Raw genomic sequence first — 21,325 nt, forward strand, 5'->3', positions numbered from 1 at the left:
GATGCCGGTGGTCGTGTGGGGCAGCTGGGAAACGGCCTTGTCCAACTTTTTTCCCAAAGAGTGAAGGTCTTAATGTAGAAGTAAGCCTCCCGGGCTCGACGGCTTGTCTGTACACTTTTTAAGGGCCGGCGGGTCGGATCTGACTTGAGCTGTGCTCAGTGACATGCAGCTGCCCCACACAGCAAGTCCTCTGTGCCCCACTGCAGGACCTGGGGGCCATCCTGGGTGGACTTGTCCTAAAACCCTATCAGCTCGAGTCCTGAGCTCTCGTTCCGGGGGTTGAGGCCAAGGCGTGGAATCGGAAGGGGCCAGCCGGCGGCTCTGATGGAGCTGGGGAGAGGCAGGTCAGAGGTACTAAAGGTCTAGTTTGACATTTTCTGGATTGATATCCTCTTAGTGGCATGTGTGAACACCCACGTGCCCGCCCGTGCCCCGTGGGGGAGGAGTTCTGGGTCCTGCAGTGCACAGTGTGGTGTCCGCGTGTGCACAGGGCCACCCTCTTCTAGGTGCAGAAAGGGAGCCCGGAGAGGAGAGGAGTGCGCCTGGCGTGGCGCGCGGCATCGGTAACGACGGCACTGCCGGAGTCTTGGCCCCTGGGCTTGTACTTTGTTTCCACCACCAGGCCACCTGGTGCCGAAGGAGTGACCTTTAGGGTCAGCGTCAGCTTTGCCATTTAACAGCTGGGTGCCTGGACCGGTAATGACAGTCCTCACTGCATCACCTGTGGACGCGCGGTAACCGGCTCTGACTCACCGGGCTGTGAAGTGGAGCCCCTCCCTCGCATTCCATCCTGTGTCCTCTGTCCCTGGATACCAAGTCCCTGAGTGTGCGGTCCACGCACATGCACCTCTCACACCTGAACCTCCATCCTCCACGAAGCAGTGAGGGAACAGCCCCATTCTTGCCGGCATCTGACTGATCCCTGAGTGGTTGACCACGGAGCAGAACTGGGTTGAAGCTGGGGCGTCGCACGCCTTGGAGTCCAGTGGGTCCGGGTGACCGGTGAGAGGACATGTGCAATGAACAGACCTGGGTGTAGATTCTGGCACCTTTGTGGTGAAGAAGCATTTGCCCTCTGACCTCACTCTTGCTGCCACCACAGTCACACACAGACTGTGTCCTCACCACGCCCCTCTTCAGACTTCGGCTTGAGTGCCTGACCTCCCCATGCCTTGCAGTGGGAGCTCTGTGATGTTCAAAACGGCAGGACTGCTGGAGTGGACAGCTCCCCCCAGCTGCAGCAGCCCGGGGCCTCTCAGGGCACCTACACCTGGGCTCTAGTGGTTGGAATTGGTGTGATTCTACCACGGAAAGCACAAGAGGCAGGACCCTGCCGCCGTCTCGTGGGTAGGAGGGGAAGCCCACCCACATCTATTTTGACAGCGTCCCCCTCACTCTGCCCGTCGACCCCGGCGATCCTTCCTGAGTCCCTTCCTGAGTCTTCCCAGCTCCCTGGGCTCCCCAGTTTCTCTGGACCAGAGATGGGTTGGGGCGGCAGCCATCGTCACTTGTTCCCAGACGGAGAAGCAGGATTTTATGCCTGTGCGTCACAGGCCAAGGGCCACGGCCCCTCAGTGATCAGGAAGGCCCCAGGGAGCCCCCTCAGTGGGCTGGCCGGCCAGCTGGCCGGGCCCAGAGGCGGTCACCAGGCCCTGACGCCCCTTCTCTCGCCTCACAGGTCCTGACGGAACTGAAGTCTGACAACCAGAGGCTGAAGGATGAGAACGGCGCCCTCATCAGAGTCATCAGCAAATTGTCCAAATAGACGTGGCTCTGGCTTGGAGGAAGAGGACAGCTCGCCGCCCCCGCCTCTCCTCCAGCGAGAGAAGCGGTGTTTGCTGGAGGCCCTGGCTCTGGCCCCTCCAGGCGCCGCCTCTGCCCTGTCAGTGCCCCGCCCTCCAGCCCCCGCCAGGTCTGAGCAGTTTCAGTGGACCCCAGTTGCGGTCCCTTGGGCTGGAGGGTCCGTCCTGTGTGAAGGATCCCCGCACCTGCTGCCGGCCCCTCGTCCACGTCGGATTTGGTCCAGATGTGCTGGGCCTCTGCCTGGACCAGTAGCCCAGCCCTACGCCGTCCCCGTGGGCCCCCACGGGGACCCTGTCCAGGAGGCAGGAGGAGCCCCGGCGCTGGGACACGTCCGGCCGCCTTCGAGCCGCTTGTGGTAGATCCCAAGGTGACAGTGACTCTGCACTGGGGTCCTCTCAGGAACTGACTTCTCTAGCTCCCCGCTGCTGCCGGTGGTGACACCCAGGTGGTCTTAACACCCTCTCCCCAGGGCGCGGGGAACCCTGGGCCCTTTCTGTCCTTTCTCCATAATGCCCCAGCCCGCGTGCCGCGTGGTGTAGACCTGGGTCAGCCCCTGATCCTGGCTCTTGGCCTTGGAGGCCGCCGGCCTCTCCCTGAGATGCAGCTGCCCCCTCATCTCACACGAGTTTCCTCATGAGAAAGTCTGCTCTCTGCACACCCACCGCCCCGCCTCCCCCGACCTCCTCCTGCTCCGGCGGAGAAACCACGCCATTGCAGGAGGCGTGGAGGTGGACGTGGGGGGCAGAGGTGCACTGGGTGGAGGGAGGTCCGAGGCCACTGCACCCTCATGACAAGAAACGGGGGAGGAGAGCCGCTGTGCTTGAGGGTGGCTGTGACCTTGGTGACTCTGGGGCGGGATCTAGGGGAGAGGTGCTTGTCTTCTGAGACACCAGCGGGAGAAGTGACTTCACAACAGAGGGTTAAAAGGATGAGTCACTTTAAACCCCTCAGTGAGTCGCGGAGGCCTGGCGTGGGGAGGCCTGGGGTCCTGGGGAAGCCCTGCCCCTCGACCCCGGCCAGGTAGCCTCTGGCAGCTGTGCACGTATTCCTCGAGAGCTGGGCCACTCTGGTAGTGGAAAGGGTTCCTCACGTGCCATGGAGCCTTCCGTGGACTCGGCTGACTGTCCGGGGTTCCTCTAGCACGGCAGCCTCGTGGGCCTGGGCGGTTGCTGACCCGTGGTCTCCTTCCAGGGGACACCCCATCCTGTGAATCGTTGCCCACGTGTCTTTCACGCCTGTCCCATCTCGCTGTCCTCCTCTGAACAAAATCCACCTTTTAAAATTAGTATTGGACAGACAACTCCTTTGGTCCAGCCGAAGTTCAATCACTAGTTCTTGGCGATGATCCAGCATTAATACGTAAGCACCTGCTCGTGGTGGGAGCTTTATTCCATGGTTGGTTTGTCTTGAGTGTGCAGGTCACGTTAGGGTTGCTGGTGACATTCAGGGTGTAGTGGTCTGTTCTCAGTACACACTACCTCTGTCTGTTTTTTCTCTCTGGAAAATGAAATGTTCTCCGTGGCTCTCAGAAGAAGCTATAATCCAAGGTCCCAAACCCAGAGCAGGGAACACGTCTCCTCTGGCAAAACCCCTTTTCCTAGAGTACCCACCCTCTTCCACGTCCAGCCGTTATCTAACGGAAGTGACGGCCGGTGAGGCTTTGTGCTGTCTCGGGGACGCTGATGAGACTGAAGTTCGAACCTTGCACCACAAGCGTCTGCTCCGTCCTGGGTGTTGGGGCAGGACTGCTGTGCCTGCTGCCTCTTTCTCAGGAAAAGAAAATCAACTTGCTAGAAAGCACTTTGACCCTCTTGCGTAGACAGGCGAGGCGAGGGGCTGCAGGGAGCTCCCCGGCTCGGTCGGTGCCTTTCAGGAGTGTGGGCGGCTCCAGAGCCCGGCGGGCACGTCCTGCGCGCCCGCAGCCTTCTGTCACACAGGCCTTCCCCTCAGGACCGCTGGGCTCTGTGGCTGGAGCTCAGCACGGTGTAAACCCTCCCACGACCTCAGGAGCTCTCTCGTATGCAATTCACTTTGTTAGGTGGACTCTGAACTCCGTCTCGTCCAGAGGCTACGGTCCCGTTTCTTCAAGCTGTGCTGCGGCAGGGGCGGTGGGCCTGGTGGCAGCCCACCTGGTCACCGCAGGTCTGGCTGGGGGCATCAGCGTCGGGTGGAGGGTCCTCCTCGTTGGTTCGCTGCACCTGTGGGAGTGAGGACCTGCCATTCCCGAGCATCTCTGGCCTGAGCTTCGGCTCCGTGTCTTCCAAGGCCGCTTCTCCTTCCCAGGGGCTCCTGGGCATGAGGACCCCAGCCCCAGGCTCGGCCGATCGGGGCCCTGACTCTGCTGGGCAGTCTCGTCTGGACCCCAGAGCCTCCCACCCGCCTCCCCTTCCTGCCCGCGGGCATGTGCTCTCCTAGGGCCTCCTGGGCCTCTCCCGCACGCACTCCTTGTCTGAGGCCAAGATGCACGTGTCTCGGCAGCCTCTGGTGGGGGAGGGCTCAGGTTTCTGCTGGGGGTCCTTTGACCCACTCCCCTGCCCTGATCAGACGTGTGTTTGTTAGCTCTGCTCAGGGAGGGAGGAGGCGTGGGCCCCACAGAGGCACGTGGACTCCTATTCCTGCGCCAGGGCCTTTACTGGAGCAGAACTGAGAGCAGCAGGTTGAGGAGCCGGGCACTTGATTCCGTCTCTGGATGTCGGGCCCTGGTGCAGCCTCTCACCGCCAAAACAGACACGAGAAGGGCCAACATTTCAGCCAGGCCATGGGGCAGAGGGTCCCAGCTGCTGGCCCTTGTTGCAAGGTGGCCACGGGGCGGCACTGCAGTTACTCAGCTTTGCACCTTGAAAGGGAGAGTGTCAGCTGAGCCAAGAGGGGGTTCCTGGTCCCGCTGGATGAGCACGGGGCCCTGGTGTCCTTCCCTCCCTGACCCGGTCGTCAGTCACAAGAGGTCCTAGGCCCAGCTGCTTCTGCAGATCTTGGTCCCCGTGCTGGTTTTTAAGTCAGGTTTCAGCACCTCAGAGGACGTGAGCCCCTGACCCAGTAAGCGAGGCAGTGTGGAGGGACCCAGCGGTCAGAACGTCTGGGTTCCCTGGGCTCCAGCGCGTGGCCTGTCTGAAGTGAGGCTGGGATGGGCACCCCGCCCCTCTGTGCTTGAAACTCTGATTCGTTTATTCCTGGGAGATGAGAACATTCTCAGACTCAGAAGTTTTGCTCTTTCTAAGTTTAAGAATTCTTGTTTTCTTCTCGACTCAAACTGAGAGCATGTCGGGTTGGAGGGTGGACTCGGTGCCGGGTCACCACTCTCCTCCCGAGGGCTGGGTGGGTGCAGGAGCGCAGAGGCCAGAGGAGGTGGACACGGGCAGGAACTGGTTTGTGGGGTGGGGAGAGCTGCTGCCTCGTGTCCTGCATGCCTCTCCTGGGCCACGTCGAGTGTGGGCACGCGGCTCCGGGTGTCCAGACTGCAGGCGTTGTTTCTCTATCTGGCCGGCTCAGTCTCAGGTCTGCCCTGAGCAGCAGGAGCACCTCCCCTGATGGAAGCCCCACCTGTGTCCTGCTGATCCGTCAGATCTGGACCTGGGCTGTCGGCAACGGGAGGTCTCCCCTAGCCGGCCTGCAGTGGAGGCACCGGGGCCCTGAGTTCACGCCTCCGAGCCCACGCAGCCGAGTTGCGTAGGTCAGCACCCAGCTCTGGACGGGTGGCAGCGCCGGCGGCTCTGGACGTGGGAAGAGGCCCAGCTGTGAGCGCTGGCGGACGAAGGTTGGGGCCTGGGGTGGGGGCTGCCTCACGGGTGACTTGGTCCGCTCCCCCGGGTGTCTCCGGAGCAGCAGGGCCTGTCAGTGACTGCTGTTGACCACGCGCTGGTGAGACTGGAAAGTAGGTCCGCTTCACTGTGGCCCAGGAGCTGTGTCGGCATCGCTCTGTGAGGGCTGTGGTTGGTCGTCAGGTTGAAGCAGGTGCCCAGGAGCTGAAGGCAGACTCCCGACCCCCAGGGCTGTTCCGGTCTCACTTGGAGGCCACCCTGCTCCCAGCCCATGTGCGCACACACGCTGGCTGGCCCGAGATTTCAGAGCACGGTTGGGCGTGTTCCTGATGGCCCAGTTCTGTCCACGCGTGTTCTGTTAACCCCTCTCTTTGCCCGCCCCCAGCCCCCCACCCCAGCCGGCTCCTCTCTGAGCTGCTTTGATTAGCCTGCTTTTCCTGGCACTCCCAGTAAGCCTTCCCGTGGGTAGCCCGGGGAGGTGACATCAGGGTGCTCGCACGTCCCCTGAAATAAAACACACCTTCACCCTCCCCCTGCTCCTTGTCTGCCCCCACGTGTTTCCCCCTTTCCTCACTTAGAGAGGAGGGGAGGCGTCCTCACATCAGCCTGGTTCCTGGAGGAGCACAGACTGCTCTTCCAGGTCCAGAGCTCCCTGGCTGTGAGGCCTGGCCATGGTCCACTCGGCCCCCTTTCCAGTCAGAGACAGGCTGGGTCTCCTCGGGAGAGCAGCTCAACCCATCAGTGGGTCTGGGGAGGCAGCTCAGCCAGCGCTGCCTCGCAGGAGCGGATTCGGGGAAGGCCTCCATGGAGGTGTGTGCGGGTCCTGGACATGAGACAGGCTGGGTGCCAGCTCCCCTGGAAGTGCTGACTGCCCCAGGACCCTGGGGGGTGGGCTGCAGGGGTGGGAGGGCCCCTTGGGCCCCTGGAAGGCTGAGGCTGCCCCCTGGCTGGCACCCAGGTCAAGGAGGGAGGGACTCTGCCCCATCCCATGGGGGAGACGCCTGTTGCCTGTTCTCGTGGTTGACTCAGGCCACAGCTTCCTGGTCCCTCCCTCCGCCCCCACCCCCATTGCCTTGATCTGCGGGGAAGAGCTCTTGGGAGCTACCTGGGGGTCTCCATTCCCCGCTACAGGGCAGCATTTATCTCCGGCCACGTCGCCCCTCCCCCGGGCCTGACGTCCTGCCCTGAAAGCACCAGATGGAACTGCTTTAACTCGGCTCCGCTGTAAATACACCTGGGTTGGGGCTGGGTGCTTAAGGAGGACCCAGACTTGCTTTGTGAGCTGAATGTACTTTTATGCAATTTTGAGTGGCCTTTCAACCCTGAGATGAATGATTTTGTTTTACTGGTTGTGATTATATAGTATTATTATTAAATATTCTGTGTTTGAAAGTTTGGGAATAATATTCACATCTGTATGATGCCTGTAAACACAACAGTATTTATAAATGAGTAAATTAAACCGTGTTTTAACTTTGTGACTGTGTTTCCAGTTTAGGAAATGGGCTTTATAGCATCTTACACCTGGGCCAGGCTGTTCTAATTTTATGTCGTCATCCCTCGGTCCCAGGTGTGGGGCCTCGGTCCCAGGTGTGGGGTTCAGAAGGACCGAGGCACCACATCCAATGACAGGCACTGATGCTCACACGTGGCTGAGGCCCAGACCGTGGTTCCCTTGGCTCCCAGGGTGTCTGCCCGCTGTATGTGCAGAGTGGTCTCTCCGAGGCCACCACTCGGTTCCGGAGAGCCAGAACCACTCCATGGCTCCAAACTGTAAAAGTAGCTGAGAGGTCATCGGAGGTTAAGTCCAAACTCAGGGGAGGGCCAGATCTGGCCTCGCACAGCTGTTCCCTCTCCAGTCCCAGCGCCCTCTGGTTTGCTCGCCCCCTCGCTGAGTTGGAGTGCAGGCAGTCAGGGAGGGAGGACGACTCCTTCCTGTGGACACTCAGCTGCTATAGCCCAAATCGTGGCCAGAGTTCAGACTGCCCGGGCAAGGGAGCAGGTCTGGCGTGAGGGCTTCCAGCCAGCAACGTCAGTTGTCTGGGTCCCCACTGGACCTGGCAGTTGGCAGAGACTGGGCATCACCGAACGGCCATGAGGTCCAGCCCCTCCCGCTGTCCCTGAAAGTCCGCCCAGCCCTCGCACCGAACAGACTCAACACCCACCTCACCCGCCCCCGAGCCCAGCCTGACTGCCTTCACGCCCTGGGAGTGTGGGCCCAAGCCCAGATGCTGCCTTCCACCTGCCGCAGAGACCAGGCTCACCGAGACGGGCCCAGAGGTCGAGGTGAGACCCAGGTCGGTGGGGGGCGAGGGGGTCCTGCCCTGCTTCCTCTTTGCTTAAAAATTCTTGAGACCTATCCTTGGCCCCAACACCTTTGCCTCAGAGGTCTTTGCGATGGAGGACTTTGCAGGAATTCTCACTGTTCAAACGCCCGTTCCCCAGGGCCAGCCACCTGAGTTCTTCGGACTTAGACGGTGGCTGGCCCCAAGCCCAGCTCTGCTGGAAGGAAATCCCCAGCCTCCCCGAAGACCTTCCTCCAGAAAGTGGCTGTGAGGGTCCCGTGTGCCTCCCACCCACCTGGGGAGAGCTGGTCCATCTCCCTGAGCCCAGCAGGAACAACCAGAGGCACCCCCACCCCACATTCCTTTCAGCTCATTTCTTTAATAAGGAGATGCAGCTCGTTACAAAATGACAATTTGACAAGAGATCAGACAAGAACAAGGGTCCACGTAAGAGGGGGTGGGGGCATTGCCAAGCGGGGGCCAGAGGGTGGGCTACACACACGTCTTTCCAGTGACAACAAAAGCAGGGTCCTGGTGGGGCCGTGCGGTCCCAGGTGGCCTGGGGCCTGCCCGCCGCGGTCTGGAGGTTTTCAGATCCCAGGATTTCGGAAGCAGCAAATCAAAACCTTGGAGGAGTCAGGGCAGGACGCTGAGCTCCTTAGACAAGGGTCCTGGGGTCCCAGCAGCTGAGGAGGGCTCTCGCCCAGCACAGCCACCTCGCTGGCCAGGCAGGCCCTCAGCTGCCTCCTCCATGTCTGTCTCCCCTGGAGGTGTGGGGAGGGGAGGGTCCCAGGGCTGAGAAGGCATCGCCCTCCACACCCCAGCACGAGGGTCCTGGTGTGTAAAGCATGGCGCCCACCTCCCAGCACTCCCCCTCCCCTCCCTCGTCCCATCAGGTGCCCGGCCCGGGGCTGCAGGCCGGGTGCACACGTCCCTCAGTTCAGCCCTCAGTCCCCCCACCTCCCTTCCTTCCTCAGGGGTCAGCTGGCTGGTGCTGGCCTGGGGAGCTAGCGGAGGGTCTGCAGGAGTCTCTCCTGAGTGTCCCTTGAAGCCAGACCGGCCCACCACCCTCAGAGGAGGCCCCCTCCAGGGGTCTCCCTGCCCGACTGCAGGAGGGAGCTCGTAGGGGAGCTTAGCCCACTGTGTTCCCCCCGAGGTCCTACCCACTGCCGTCCATGGCCCCCAACCCCACTGGGTTAAGTAAGCACGGCTGAGTCTGTCAACCCAGGTGGTCCTGGGGGCCTGACCACAGACCAAGCCGCTGACAGCTTCTGAGAATCCTGGTCGCCTCCATGGGGCCCAACTGTGGAGCCCCTGCCACTGCCTGTCCACCCAGTGGAGATGGATTTGGACCATCAAACCCAGGTGAGGGCGTGGGGCTGCCGGGACGTCCATGGAGCCCCACCAGAAGCCCTGGGCACCATCCGTCCTCGTGACACAACACGGGGCTGAAGGCAGGGGTGACGACGGCGAGCCCTTCGCAAGTGACCTGTGGGGAGCCAGTCAGAGGGACACGGGGGCTCCCGGAGGAAGTCTCCAGCAGGAGGCCCCTTTATGGCTTTTCAGTTAATTCGAACAGTGGGCAGAAGGGGCCGCCACACACACAGACAGGAGCGACGGGAACCCGGACACCAGGCTGGCTGTGGGGCTGCAAGGGCCAGCTCTGCGGACGGACAGCTCTGTGGCTGGGGGGCCGGCTGGCGGGGAGCCCGTGGCCCCCGAGCCTCTGACCAGGTCTGTTGGATGAAGCGGGGGGCGGGGTGGACGTCACATGGTGTGAACTTGAAGGAGCTGCCTCGGCTGTGCCCGGGGTGGGGGCAGAGCTCTCAGCACGGCCATGCGGCTGCGCAGACTCGGAGACATGCATCTTGACTGCCAGGATCAGGGTGCACGTGTACACGTGTTCTTCGTATGTAACTGAACACGTGGGGCAGACGAGGCTCAGACGGCTTCAGAAGGTTCTTGTTTTGTCGTCGCTTAAAAAATACACTCTTGTGTCTTCAAGTCACAGTGTCCCCTTCCCAATATTGCAGCTCGAGAAATGGGTGACGTAAGATCTGGCGCCCAGTCCCTGCCCCGGGGCTGGGGGCCAGGGCTGCCAGGCAGCGGGGGGCCAGCCAGGTCTGAGTTTCGGGAGGGGCAGCGTGTCCCGCGTGTCGTCTGGGACTGACTGACACTTCAGCATTCTTTGTTTACCCGAAACCCAAACTTAACTTGGTGCCCTGTATTGTCATTGCCACAGCTGGCAGCCGTGTCATGGGGCTGTGTGCCACCACGACCCAGCCTGGGGACTCGTCCATCTGCCAGCACCCAGGGCCTCCACCAGCCTGAGGCAGGAAGCGGGTGGGAGGAGGGTCCGTGGTGGGGGAGGAGGGCAGTTCCTGGCTCTGCCTCTTCCTGCCTTTTGGGGGGGGGGGGGGGCGCCAGGGACCCCCTGTGAGGTTAATTCGAGGAGACTGAGGATTAACCCCAGACACTGAAAAGACAGGGACCCTCTGCCTCCCCGACCAGCTGTCTGCTCACCCAGCACCCCCACTGCAGAGCAGGTTTATAGGGTGCTGGGTCTACCCATGGGGTCCCCCCGTCTCCCGCTGAAGCCCTGGACCAGCAAAATTGTCCCAGACTGATTCTGCAGAAGCACAAGTTGCATATGGTTTCCTGGGAAGAAGAAAGATCAGGACTGAGGCTGTTTCAGCCCTGCTGTCCCCTCCGCCAGCTGAGGGACCTCGGGGGCATTCCTCGACCACACCCAGCACCTGGCCACACATCTGGGGCTGCCCAAGGCTTCTTCCCCCAGACCTCAGCTCTGCGGCCAGCATCCGAAAACCTGCCCATGGCCCTGGCAATTAGCTCCCATTCTGGAACGATTATTCAAGGAGAAAGCAGAAAACAGAGCTTTCTGGCCTCACCTCCAGATTCTGGGTGGGATGGGTCTCAGTCCCTTTGTGAAAAATCACCTCCGCTGTTCTCCTTTCTCTGGAAAAGACTTAGGACTGAAAACTGGCAGCCGGGGTGGGGGGGCTCCAGAACCCCCCCACCAGAAGCTTAGTCTGTCCGTCCCATTCGGGGCCTGCGCCCCAGCATGTGGCCCCCAGCAGCACGCCTGATGGCAAGGAAGATGCCCTGGGGCTTGAGTGACCACCCTCAAGTGCAGAAAACTCACAAACCCTTGTGCTGGGACAGCTCGTCCAGGCCAAGTGCCCACCCAGGACCAGCCAGACCCCAGGGAGGACACCCCGATGCCCACTCAGCCGCTCAGCAACCTGTCCCCACCCCTCAGGCTGCTCACCAGAGGGGCCCAGGGCAAGCCACAGCCCTGTCCGTCTCCAGACACGGCCCCCCCACCCGTACGGAGCTCCTGTTCACTCCTTCCCGTCAGGAGGGAGGCAAGTCTCGGGCGGGGAGGGCGGAGGAGGTGCCTGCCAGAAAAGACCCCGGGGCAGTAGAAGGTGCGTGGAGAGGGTCAGGTGAGAGTGATGGGGGCTGCCGCAGACACGGTCTGTGGGATACGGCGGGGGAGACCCTGAGAAAGCACCAAGTCCCACAGCTCTGGGGAGGGAAGGAGAGTCCAGTGACCCCTGGTGTCCAGGCCGGGACACTCTGCTCTGTGGTCACGCAGGTCCTAAGGGCTCCCTTTTGTCCGACTCTGGCCCCAAGGACCAGAGCTCACAGGCATCGTCCGCGTCCTAGTAAACACACACAGTCCAGTGAAAGCCGAGGGCCGCGGGCAGGAAGGAGCTGGGGTACTGAGACGGGCCAGGCGGGGCCCTGCTTCCCAGTCTGTTCCTGGTGGAGGGGTTTCCTCACCAGCAACTCCAACCACGGAACGTGGCCAAGCGGAGACACAGGCCCTTCTCCCTTCCTTCCAAGACACGGCACCTTCCTCCTGCTGGCCCCGTCTCAGGAGCCACGGGACCCCGAGGTGGCCAGGACGGGGCAGGACAGGCCGTGCTGCCGTTTTCTCCGGGAAAGGGGAAACCCTCCGAGCTCTGGGAAAGCCACGGGTGTTCTGTGGTGCAGGGACGGCGAGGGCCTGGGGCCGAAGGGAGGCCAGGGTGGCCAAGTGGGGGCCGACGCTCTCACCCAGGCGGAAGTTTGGAAGGAGACTCAGTGCAAACTTGACTAACATATATATGGCTTTTATCAACGCTGGGGACCAAAGAGGAGGGCACACAAGTGACTGTGCGGCGTCCTCCACCACCATCTGGAAAGGACGCCGGCTCCTTGGGACTCACAGAGAAACCCCCTAAGGAATGGCAGCCCCCCCGCAGCCCCCTCCCGTAGGTGCGAGAGGGGAAGGGGGGCTCTGTGTTCCATCCGCCCCTGTCCTCCCCTTCTTACCTGGACCTCGGGGGGCTAAGGAATTGAAACCTTCCCTTCAAGGTGCTCTGGCTCTGAACAGTAGTGGGCCTTCAGACAGCACTGCTCCACTCGGAGGAAAAGGGAAAAGCGCAGGCGTGAGTGGGGGGTGAGTGCCAGCCTCCGTCTCCCACAGCTTCATTCGCTCTTCCGGGGAAATGGGGCTTCTGCTTCTTCATGGTTTGACGTGAACTGTCGTCCCGGGACTGACAGGCCAGTCCAGCCAAGGGATCAGTCCTCTTGTCCAGAAAGCCCCTGGCAGTGGGGGAGGGGAGGCCCGGCTGGCATCAGGGTTCGGCCGAGCTCTGGAAAACCTGGCCTCCCACGCAGCTGCCTGGGGGCTGCGGGGCCTCTCGCAGGAGGGCCGCCCTCTTGCACAGTGGACACTCGTGGTTGCGGTCCCGCAGGCCTCACCAGCCCAGGCCCCTCCAGGAGAGCCGCCCACACGGGTTGTCGGCCACGGCGCTGCCTTCTGCCAGGAAACGGCAGGTGCTGCCATCTTGCTGGTCCAGGCGCTCGGGAAACAGGAGGAGCCTCGCAGGCCGAGGCCCGGGTGGAGCTGTGGGGCGAGGGCGTGCGGGCATGCAGCAAGGACAGGCCCGGGGGGCGACGAGAGCCAGGTTCTCCTCCGCCTCTGCGGGGCCGCTCCTCACAGCCACCGGAGGGAGGGTGGTCTTTCAGAGGAGGGAGGACAGGGGCAGGGGCACAACTGGACAGTGGAGGAGGAGCCTCTGGGCCGCACAGCCGGGCCGAGCCGCGCAGCGCCCCCCTCGCGCCAGCCGCCGCCCTACTTGTTCTTGCCCAGAAGCGCGTCCACCTCCTCCTCGGGCTTGAGCGAGTGCCACTGCGCGATGGGCCGGCGGGGGTTGGCCAGCATGTCGGACCAGTGCCGCAGCTCCGTGCCCGTGGCGCTGCTGCCCACAAAGATCTTGCCGATGGCCTCGTTCTTGCCCAGCTTGTCATAGTCCAGCACGGTGACCACGACCTGGACTTTCTGCAGGGAACAGCGGGCGTGGGCGGGGAGGCCAGCTCCCCTGACCAGCCCTCCGGGGCCTGCCTCCAGCCCCGGCACGACCTCCGTTCCCACCCCTCTCACCGAGCGGCCCTCCAGCTCCAAGCCGAGCTGAGCGCCTGGGAGGGGTCGGGCACTGCCTCCCAAGCTCCCAGCACAAAGCGCTGAAGGCTGCGCTAGGGACGCCAGCGAAGGAACGTGGGGCCCGGCGTGGGGGAGGGGGGGGGACCATCCTGCCCCACCGGCAAGGCAGGCCTCAGGAGGGAGCGTTGTGAACCGGGAGGTGAAGGCAGAGGGAAGGGAGGAGAGAAGCCCAGGCGGGAAGCTGCGGGAGGGGCAGCGGGGACGCTGTAGAAGGGGACCCGGGTCTTGGTGGGAGAGTCGCTGCAGGAGGAAGGCCTGGAGTGGGGACCCCAGTCAGGGCTGTGGGGGTCTCAGCGGTGGACACTGAAGGTCTGGACCTGGCCATGTGGTGGGGGCGGAAGTGGGGGCGTTTGGGGTGAACCAGTTGGAGGGGCTGGGTTGTCACGGTCCCCTGGGTCCCCGCACCCCAAAGCCCCTCTCCCTGCTTATTGCCCCTCCCGACCACAGCTCCTTGGGAGCAAGGACGACGTCTTCACACGTGCTTCTCCAGCACCAGCAAGACACTCAGAAGGTGTGTCAGGTGGATGGGGGAGCAGGGTGAGGAGGGGTCTAAACTGGGCGGCTGGGGGTGGGGGTCGTTCTGTGGGTTCTGGGCCTGTACCACGTGCGTCTCAGCTTCTGGCAGCAGGACCCTCTGGGTCTCGCATTACTGCCGGGCTGCCCGTGCTCCATGAAGGGCCTCAAGGGTGGCGGTGGCAGGACCAGGCCCGGGGGAGCAGCTCCCCACCACGAGGGAGAGACCAGGCCCAGTGCTGGGGCCTCGTCCCCGGCCCCACGGCGCCCCGCACCTGGATCTGCTCGAACGGGATCTCGAAGCTGAAGGACTCGTTGAAGTAGGGGTTCAGGGTCTTCTTCTTCACCGTCGTCTTCTTCTTCTTGAGCCTCTTGCCATTCTGCATGAGGTGGATCTTCACGTAGGGGTCTGCGGGGAGGGCACCGGTCAGGAGGCCCTGCGCCCCGCCCCACGCGCTCCTCCAGCAGGTGGGAGGGTGGGATCCGAGGCTCCAGCCGTGCCCCCTGTCAGCGGCAGGGGCTCCACACGCACCTGAGAGGCCGCCCACGTCCATCTTCTTCAGGTTCTTGGCCTCCAGGATGCAGACAGTGAGCTTCCCAGCCGTGGGCACGTAGCGCAGGGAGGTGCAGATGTCACCCAGCTTCTCTGGCTGTGGGTGGATGCGGGTCGTCTCAGCCCCCCCACCACCCTGCCTCCAGCAGGGCTGACCCCATCCCGCTGAGACTGAGTCCCCTCTGATGTGAGGAAGGTCGGACCTCGAGCCCGGCCACGGCCGCCCACCACACCCACGTCCCGGGCAGGGTGTTGGCCCTTCCTCCAGGCAGCCTGGGCCCCCTCGGCGCCTGGTGCTGTGCACTCGGGGGCTACACCGAGACAGACGGCTGGTGCTTGGCAGGGCGGCGGCTAAAATGGAATTTCTGGTGCACGGCAGGGGCTCAGTGATCTGGTGAAGGGGAGACAGGCCCCTGCGGGGACCCTCCAGAGCACGGGGGCTCCCTGTGGGGAGAAGACTGACATGTCCCGTCCACCTGAGCGCCTGGCCGCCGTCTGCGCTCATAGGTGAGTGTCCTCGCTGCCCAGGGACAAGGGCCCCAGGTGGGGTGTGGAGCCGACCTCACCTCTTCCTTCTCGCCGCCCTGCAGGTCCCGCCACTCCTCGATGGGCTGCCCGAGGTCCACGGTGTTCATGGGCACCTTCACCTCCCCGATGATGTCGTGTTTGGAGAAGCGGTCAAAGTCGTAGATGGCCATCACCAGGGTCTTGCCCCCCAGCTCCTGGTACGGCACCTGCAGGGCAGGGGCAGGGTCAGGGCAGTGTGGGGGCCGCCGTGCAGACTCAGAGAGAAGACCCCAGGCTCTGGGGGAGGCCATGGTCCCCGGCCGGACTGGGCCAGGGCCTCAGCCGCCCTACAGGACAGGGGAAGGGCTGGGGGGACCTTGAAGGTGAAGGTCTCGTTGAAGGCAGGGTTCAGTGTCTTCCGATGGACTTTGGTCTCATATTTCTTCTTCTTGTCTGGGAGGAGGAAGACTTTGACGTAAGGGTCTGAGGTGCCCCCCATGTCCAGGGCAGGCAGTTCCGCGGCCTGCAGGACGCCGACTGTGAGCTGTGGGGAGAGAGCATGGCCAGGTCAGCCCAGGGGTGGGGGCACGCGGTGCCGGAGGGACACTTGGAGAAACTGAAGCTGGGAAGGCACTGCTGTGGCCAGGGCGGTAGGCAGCCTCCCGGGCCCCTCCCTGCAGACCCAGCCCCCCACTCCAGCCCCACACACCTGGTTGGCCTGGAAGTCATAGTCCAGGGAGAACTGCAGCTTCCCCAGGTTCTCCGGCTCCTTCTCCTCCTCCCCCTCGCCCTCCCCCTCCGTCAGGCCCGTCTCGGCGTCGTCATCGTCCTGGGGGGCTGGGGGAGGAGGGAACGTCAAGGGATGCGGGGCGGCACCATCAGGGCCCCTGCTCTCCCAGCCCGGGCAACACGTACCAGGAGTGCAGTCCGGGCGTACCACAGATGGGAGGGGAAGGAAGAAGACAGTGGTGAGAGACCCTGCAGCTCAGACCCGCCCCGTGGGGGGCCCCAGCACACGTGTGCTCACACGCACTCTCACGTGCCCGCACGCGCACACGTGTGCTCACACACACCCATTCACGCACTGGAAGCCACTGCTCCATGGCTGACGACTCGAAACAGGCCCCTGCTTCCACCCTCCATGCCGGTTCCTCGGGCAGGAACTTTCTCCCAAAGAACCCTGGGGAAAGCGGGGCCGCTGTGAGCTGAGGGGAGGGACCTGCGGGCGAGGGGATGGGCTCCCTACCTGGCCCCCTCGCATGTCCCTCATGCTCATAGCGCTCTTGGCGCCCTTGCCCTTCTCCTTCTTGTTCTTCCTCTTCTTGCAGCAGCACTTCTTGCAGATGCAGAAGCAGCAGGTGAGGAGCAGGAGGCCGACGACCACCACGACGGCGATGAGAGCCCAGGGCGGCACTGCCCGCGGGAGACAGCGTCAGGCTGCCGACCGCAGCCCCCAGAGGCCTGGGCGAGGCCGCGGCCCCACCCACGTGCTCCCCACACCCAGGACTGGCTGGCGTGCAGGCCACACCCCGGGGGGCCCTCCCCTCTGCACGGCCCTGGTGGCTGCAGCCTGCACCCCGGGCTCTGCTGGGACCCTTGCAGGGTGGGTGGGGCCTTGTCCGCCCTGGCCGAGGGTCAGAAGGCAAGCTCCCTCAGCACCTGCAGGCTTTGGGGATGGGCCTGAAGCACCGTCTCCCAGCGGGCTGGCTCCCTGGTCTGGACCTCGCACCAGGCCTGGCCAGAAATCCAGGAAGCAGGGGGCTTTTATGTTCTATTGTCCGAAATACAGTGGTTTCAGAGTGTGGCTAGAAACGTGAATGACGGTTTCTGTCCCGTCACTTTTTATCTTCTCTTCCGACAGTCTCCTACATTACAGGAACATTTTGCCTCTGGGCGTGTGGTTAGGGCATAAAGCCCCTCCTTCCCTCGTTACTGCCAGACCACACTGCCCCCCGCTGAAGTGGGTCCCCCAGTAATCCGGGCAGGGTCTCAGCCGTCCCACCCACAGGGCCCCAGCCCGGCCCCCGGGCGCGAGGGGCACTCACAGGGGATCAGCTTCATGTCATTGAAGAACTGCTCCCCCATCTTGGCAAACATGTCCTTGGTCTTCCCAGTACCCCCACTCTCCGTGCTGTTGTCTGCGGGCCCGACAGGCGTGGCGGTGGTGGCGGGAGCCACCGCAGGCTCCTGGTTCCTCTTGAAGATGCTCCTCATGGCTGCAGAGGGACGCTGTGGGCGGAGCGGTGGGGTGAACACCACAGACACACGTGCGGACAGCTCTGCCCGCAGCACTTTTGTTAAATCTATTTCTAGATATTTGATTCTCCTTGATGCTGCTGTAAACGGAATTGCTTTAATTTCGTTTTCAGATTGTTCATTGCTAACAGGTGCAAATGCAGCATATTTCTGTGTATTGACCCCATGTCCTGCCACAGGCTGAGCTGGCTTACTGGTTCTGTTACTGTGTGTGGTGTGGTGTGTGTCTGTGTGTCTATGTTGTGTGTCTCCCCACAACTTTCCATTGACAAGATCAGGCAAAGGGAGAGAGTTTCGCACCTTTCTTTCTGTCCAGATGCCTTTTGTTCCTCCTTCTTCCTCAACTGCCCTGGCGAGACCCCCACACAGCGTGGAGTGGGAGTCGTGAGAGGGGCTCTTGACTTTGCCCCGACCTTTGGGGAGCACGCCCAGTCCTTCTCCACCAAGTGTAACGCAAGCTTCCTGCAGATGCCATCAGCCTATCCCACCCCAACGGCCAAGGCCACAGCCACACCTGGTGCCCTGCCCCCTGACACACACACCACCAGAGGCAGCCAGGCAGGGAGCTCCTGCTATGATCCCAGGGACCCCACTGCTGCCAGAGGACTCCAAACAAATCTCTCTCAAATTCAACCTCCTCATATAAAAATCTCAGAAAATAATACCTACTTCTCAAAACTGCTGTGAAAGTTCAGAGTAAATCTGACTGTGTCTGATACAGAGGAGACACTCAGTAACCTGGTCGGATCAGAATCGAGGAGCCTGGACTGCCTTGCAAACAACCCAGGTGCAGCGGAGGCCACACCTTCTCTCAAGGAGCCAACCGTCCAAGCCCCAGGATGAGTGAGTCACCAAAGAAGAAGAACCAACGAGGACGCGGTGCTGACGGGCCCCCATGCCCAGGACACCAGCTGGGGGCCCGCATCCCAGGGGCCCTGAAGTCCGAGGAAAGGGGCTCGGACTGACTCCCCAGCAGGGACCGCAGAGGTTTCCAGTGGAGGAGAGGCTGGTCTGTTCAAGGAGGCCGGGAGGTCTGCAGGGAGCAGAGGCCGGGAAGTGGGCGCCACAAGGGGCCAGTTCACAGACCAGCCCGAGCCGACCTGGACCAGGCAGGGTCAGAGTGCAGGAGGCGGGCAGAGAAGACAACAGGGAGCTACTCAATCGTCCAGGAAATACTGCTGAACTATGTTGCTTCCCTGTGGGACCTATGATAACGTGGACGTCAAACACCTGCACAGAAATGATGTGTGACTGTGACAGACGCACAAAGGAGAGGTGCTTGCCGGGCTGAACTCCACCTCACTCGGGAGAGTGAGAACACGTTCCTAAGGACCCAGTGGCTGACGGACCCGAAGGAGGAGGCAAGGTGTCTAGGCGGGAGAGGCACCATCCGCATGTGCAAAGGCCCAGGGGTGGGAGCAGCGTGGGGGACCCAGGGCCCGGAAGAGATCAACGCAGCCAGAGTGGAGGGAGCGCAGGCGGAGGTGGGGCAGCAGGACCGCCCCTTCACGGCCACAGCAAGGAGTTTTGTCTTTACCCAGAAAGTAGGCGACGCCGTTGGGGGGCTTTAAGGATGTGGGCACTGGTACAAGTTTACATTTGGAAATTTCACTTCTGTAGTGAGTAAAAGAGGCTGAGAGGGAAGGGGGAAGGAGTCAAAAAACAGCCAAAGATGAGTGTCAGGACATCCTTAGGTTTTTACAAAAGACAAGGCCACGTTCCTGGGGGTCACTGTGGCAGACACCAGGAGAGGGAGCCAGGCCCGCGTGGACTTCCAGGGCCTCTAGCCTGTGCCCGTTTAACTCCACCTCCCACAAAAACATGAGGACAGATAACAAGGGAGTAACGACTCTGTCTAGGAAGGTGGCATTTGCTAAAGCAAGTACAGGGTAAGGGGGCCTGTAAGAGTGGACAGGGTGGACCCAGGCCCACCTGCTCGGATCACGGCCCACAGGTGGCACCAGGTGCTCCGACAAGAGCCTTGGGGTCGCCCAGCTTCCCTCCTGCCTTCACCCCCAACCTGTAGGCTACCTGCAGACCCCCAGCCCCATCACAACATGTCCAAAGTCAGCCCTCCCCCGCCGCCACCTGCAGGCCCACAACAGCCACGTACCCGGAAGCCCCCCCAACCCCGTCCACCCTCCACACTGCCGCCCTCCAGCGGCTTCTCGTCACACTTAGAATGACATCCCTGCTGGCCTGGGCCCTCGGCGCCCCACGGCATCTCCCGTCACCTCTGCCCCCAGCCCTGCAGTCCTGCCACGCCAGCCGCAGACTCGCCGGGTAGCCTCCGGCCGTCGCTCCTACTCCCCTTCAGCCCAGCACTCCCCTCAGAAACACCCTTGGCCTCTGAGGGACCAGCAGACCTCAGGTTACTTCTCACCAGGCTCTGTCACACCAGTAACTCCCGCCGGTCCCCGCGTCCCCGTCTGTGACACTCACCTGGGGAAACACCGGCCCTGGAGAAATCTCCTCGCCCGGACTGCATGTCCCCCAAGTTCACGTGTTGAATCTCACGCTCAGAGCAGCGGTATGAGGAGTGGGCCTCCGGGAGTGACTAAGCCCCGAGGGCGGAGCCCCCACGGGTGGGCTTAGTGCTCAGAAGAGGCCGAGAGCTTGTTCCCTCCCACGAGAGCACGTCTGCCGTAGGGGGAGGGCTGTGCTGACGGGACCCTGGCACCTCGACCTCAGTGCCCAGCCTCCAGAGCACAGGGAAACGTCGCCTGGCCCGTGGTGCCTGTTATCACGGCCCGAGCGCCTGAGACACGGCTCCCGGTGCCCTGAGACCGGGCCCTCAACGCTGCACGGAAGCTTCAATCCCCCTGCGGCCCCTCTGCCTCCCTCCCCGCAGATGTGCTCCCCACAGCCTGCCTGCTGCTCCCAGAAGCCCTGGAGGAACCTTGCCAACGCTCCCACCCGAGGTGGGACCACAGACCCCTCCCCGCCCTCCTGTCCCCCAGAGGTCCTTCCCTGTTTGACGGGGGCCCCTGGCCTGTTCTTTCTCAGTTCAACATCCCCTCCCCTCCCTGCACCTTTCCTGTTTAAGATGCCACCAAAACCACGGGGGCCTGCCCCTCACCCCCACACGCAGCTCTGTGAGGTCACAGTGAGGTCACACACCAGTGACCACGAGTTGCACTGAACCACCTGTGATGGTCACTCGACTGCACCTGCCTTCCCCTTGGGTACCACGCTCTGGTTTCCATGTGATTCGGCCTTCTCGGCCTCGGTGGCCCTGGGTGAACTCCTCCACACCCTGGCCCAGAGGTCCTGCCAACCCCCTGACGCCCCCGCGCTGCCCTGTCAGTTCTGCACGAGCCCGAAGCAATCTGATCACGTCACCACCTGACACCATCCAGGGACAGGAGCCACCCCACACATGACCTTCGAGCCCCTGCTCTGTCCAGCGTCATCTCATTCTCCTGTCCCCTGGGTCTCTCATGCCAGCCACACACACCTTTTATTCCTTTTAATGCCCCCCCTTTGGGGCCTTTGCATACGCTGTGCCCCCCTCCGCCTCGCTGAGTTAATGCCTCTCTCAGCTCAGCTCAGATGACACCTCCTCAGGGAAGCCTGCCTGGCCTCGCCCCGGCCTCGCGCTTCCCACTCTCCATCTCGTCCCTGAAGCAGAGGCTGCATCCGCTTTGTCCCTGCGGCCCCGGTGCCCCCCAGGTGGTAACCTGTGACCCACTCACCAAGTCCAGCCCCTCCGACTTGGTGAATAAACATTGTTGGAACACAGCACACGCACCAGCACACATCCTCTCTGGCTGCTTTCATGCGACCACAGAGGTGAGCAGTTGCCGCCCCGGCTGTGCGGCCGCAGAGCCTGATCCTTAGACTGAAACTCTGCCACCCCGCCCTGGCTGTGTCTCACGGTCCAGCTTGTGTGAAGGAGAAAATGGAGGGGAGGACAGACCCTCAGGTCGCAGAGGACAAGAAGTGTCCTTCCAGGCCCACCCAGGGCGAGCGGGACCCCCGGGGAGGGTGCACGCTGCCCCACCCTCCTCGGCCTCCTTGTGGGCCGGGCCAGCGGGCCTCGAGGTCCCTCACCACTTAGGGGCGGCAACTGACTTTGGGGACCTTAGACCTTTAATGGCACATGGGGCCTGGCTTCCTCGGCCTGGAGTGGACC

The 21,325-nt window shown here is 62.6% G+C and overlaps 1 protein-coding gene across 12 annotated transcripts in view; it reads left to right on the top strand.

The window, feature by feature from the left end:
* The window catches only part of PPP1R12B (protein phosphatase 1 regulatory subunit 12B), a 135,333-nt gene extending 118,581 nt beyond the window's left edge, over positions 1-16,752 (top strand). For 8 of the 12 annotated variants that reach the window (XM_032466918.1, XM_032466917.1, XM_032466921.1 and 5 more), the window contains 2 exons: positions 15,018-15,152; positions 16,263-16,752. In XM_032466918.1, coding sequence (XP_032322809.1) covers positions 15,018-15,152; positions 16,263-16,751 — 624 coding nt within the window. In that variant the 3' untranslated portion in view covers position 16,752. Of the gene's footprint in view, positions 1-1,678; positions 7,040-15,017; positions 15,153-15,394 lie in introns of those variants that run through there. The other 4 variants (XM_032466924.1, XM_032466925.1, XM_032466939.1 and 1 more) reach the window with 2 other exon arrangements.
* Positions 16,753-21,325: the final 4,573 nt, after the last annotated feature.

Source organism: Camelus ferus, chromosome 23, assembly GCF_009834535.1.
Source record: "Camelus ferus isolate YT-003-E chromosome 23, BCGSAC_Cfer_1.0, whole genome shotgun sequence".
Taxonomy (NCBI): Eukaryota; Metazoa; Chordata; class Mammalia; order Artiodactyla; family Camelidae; genus Camelus; species Camelus ferus.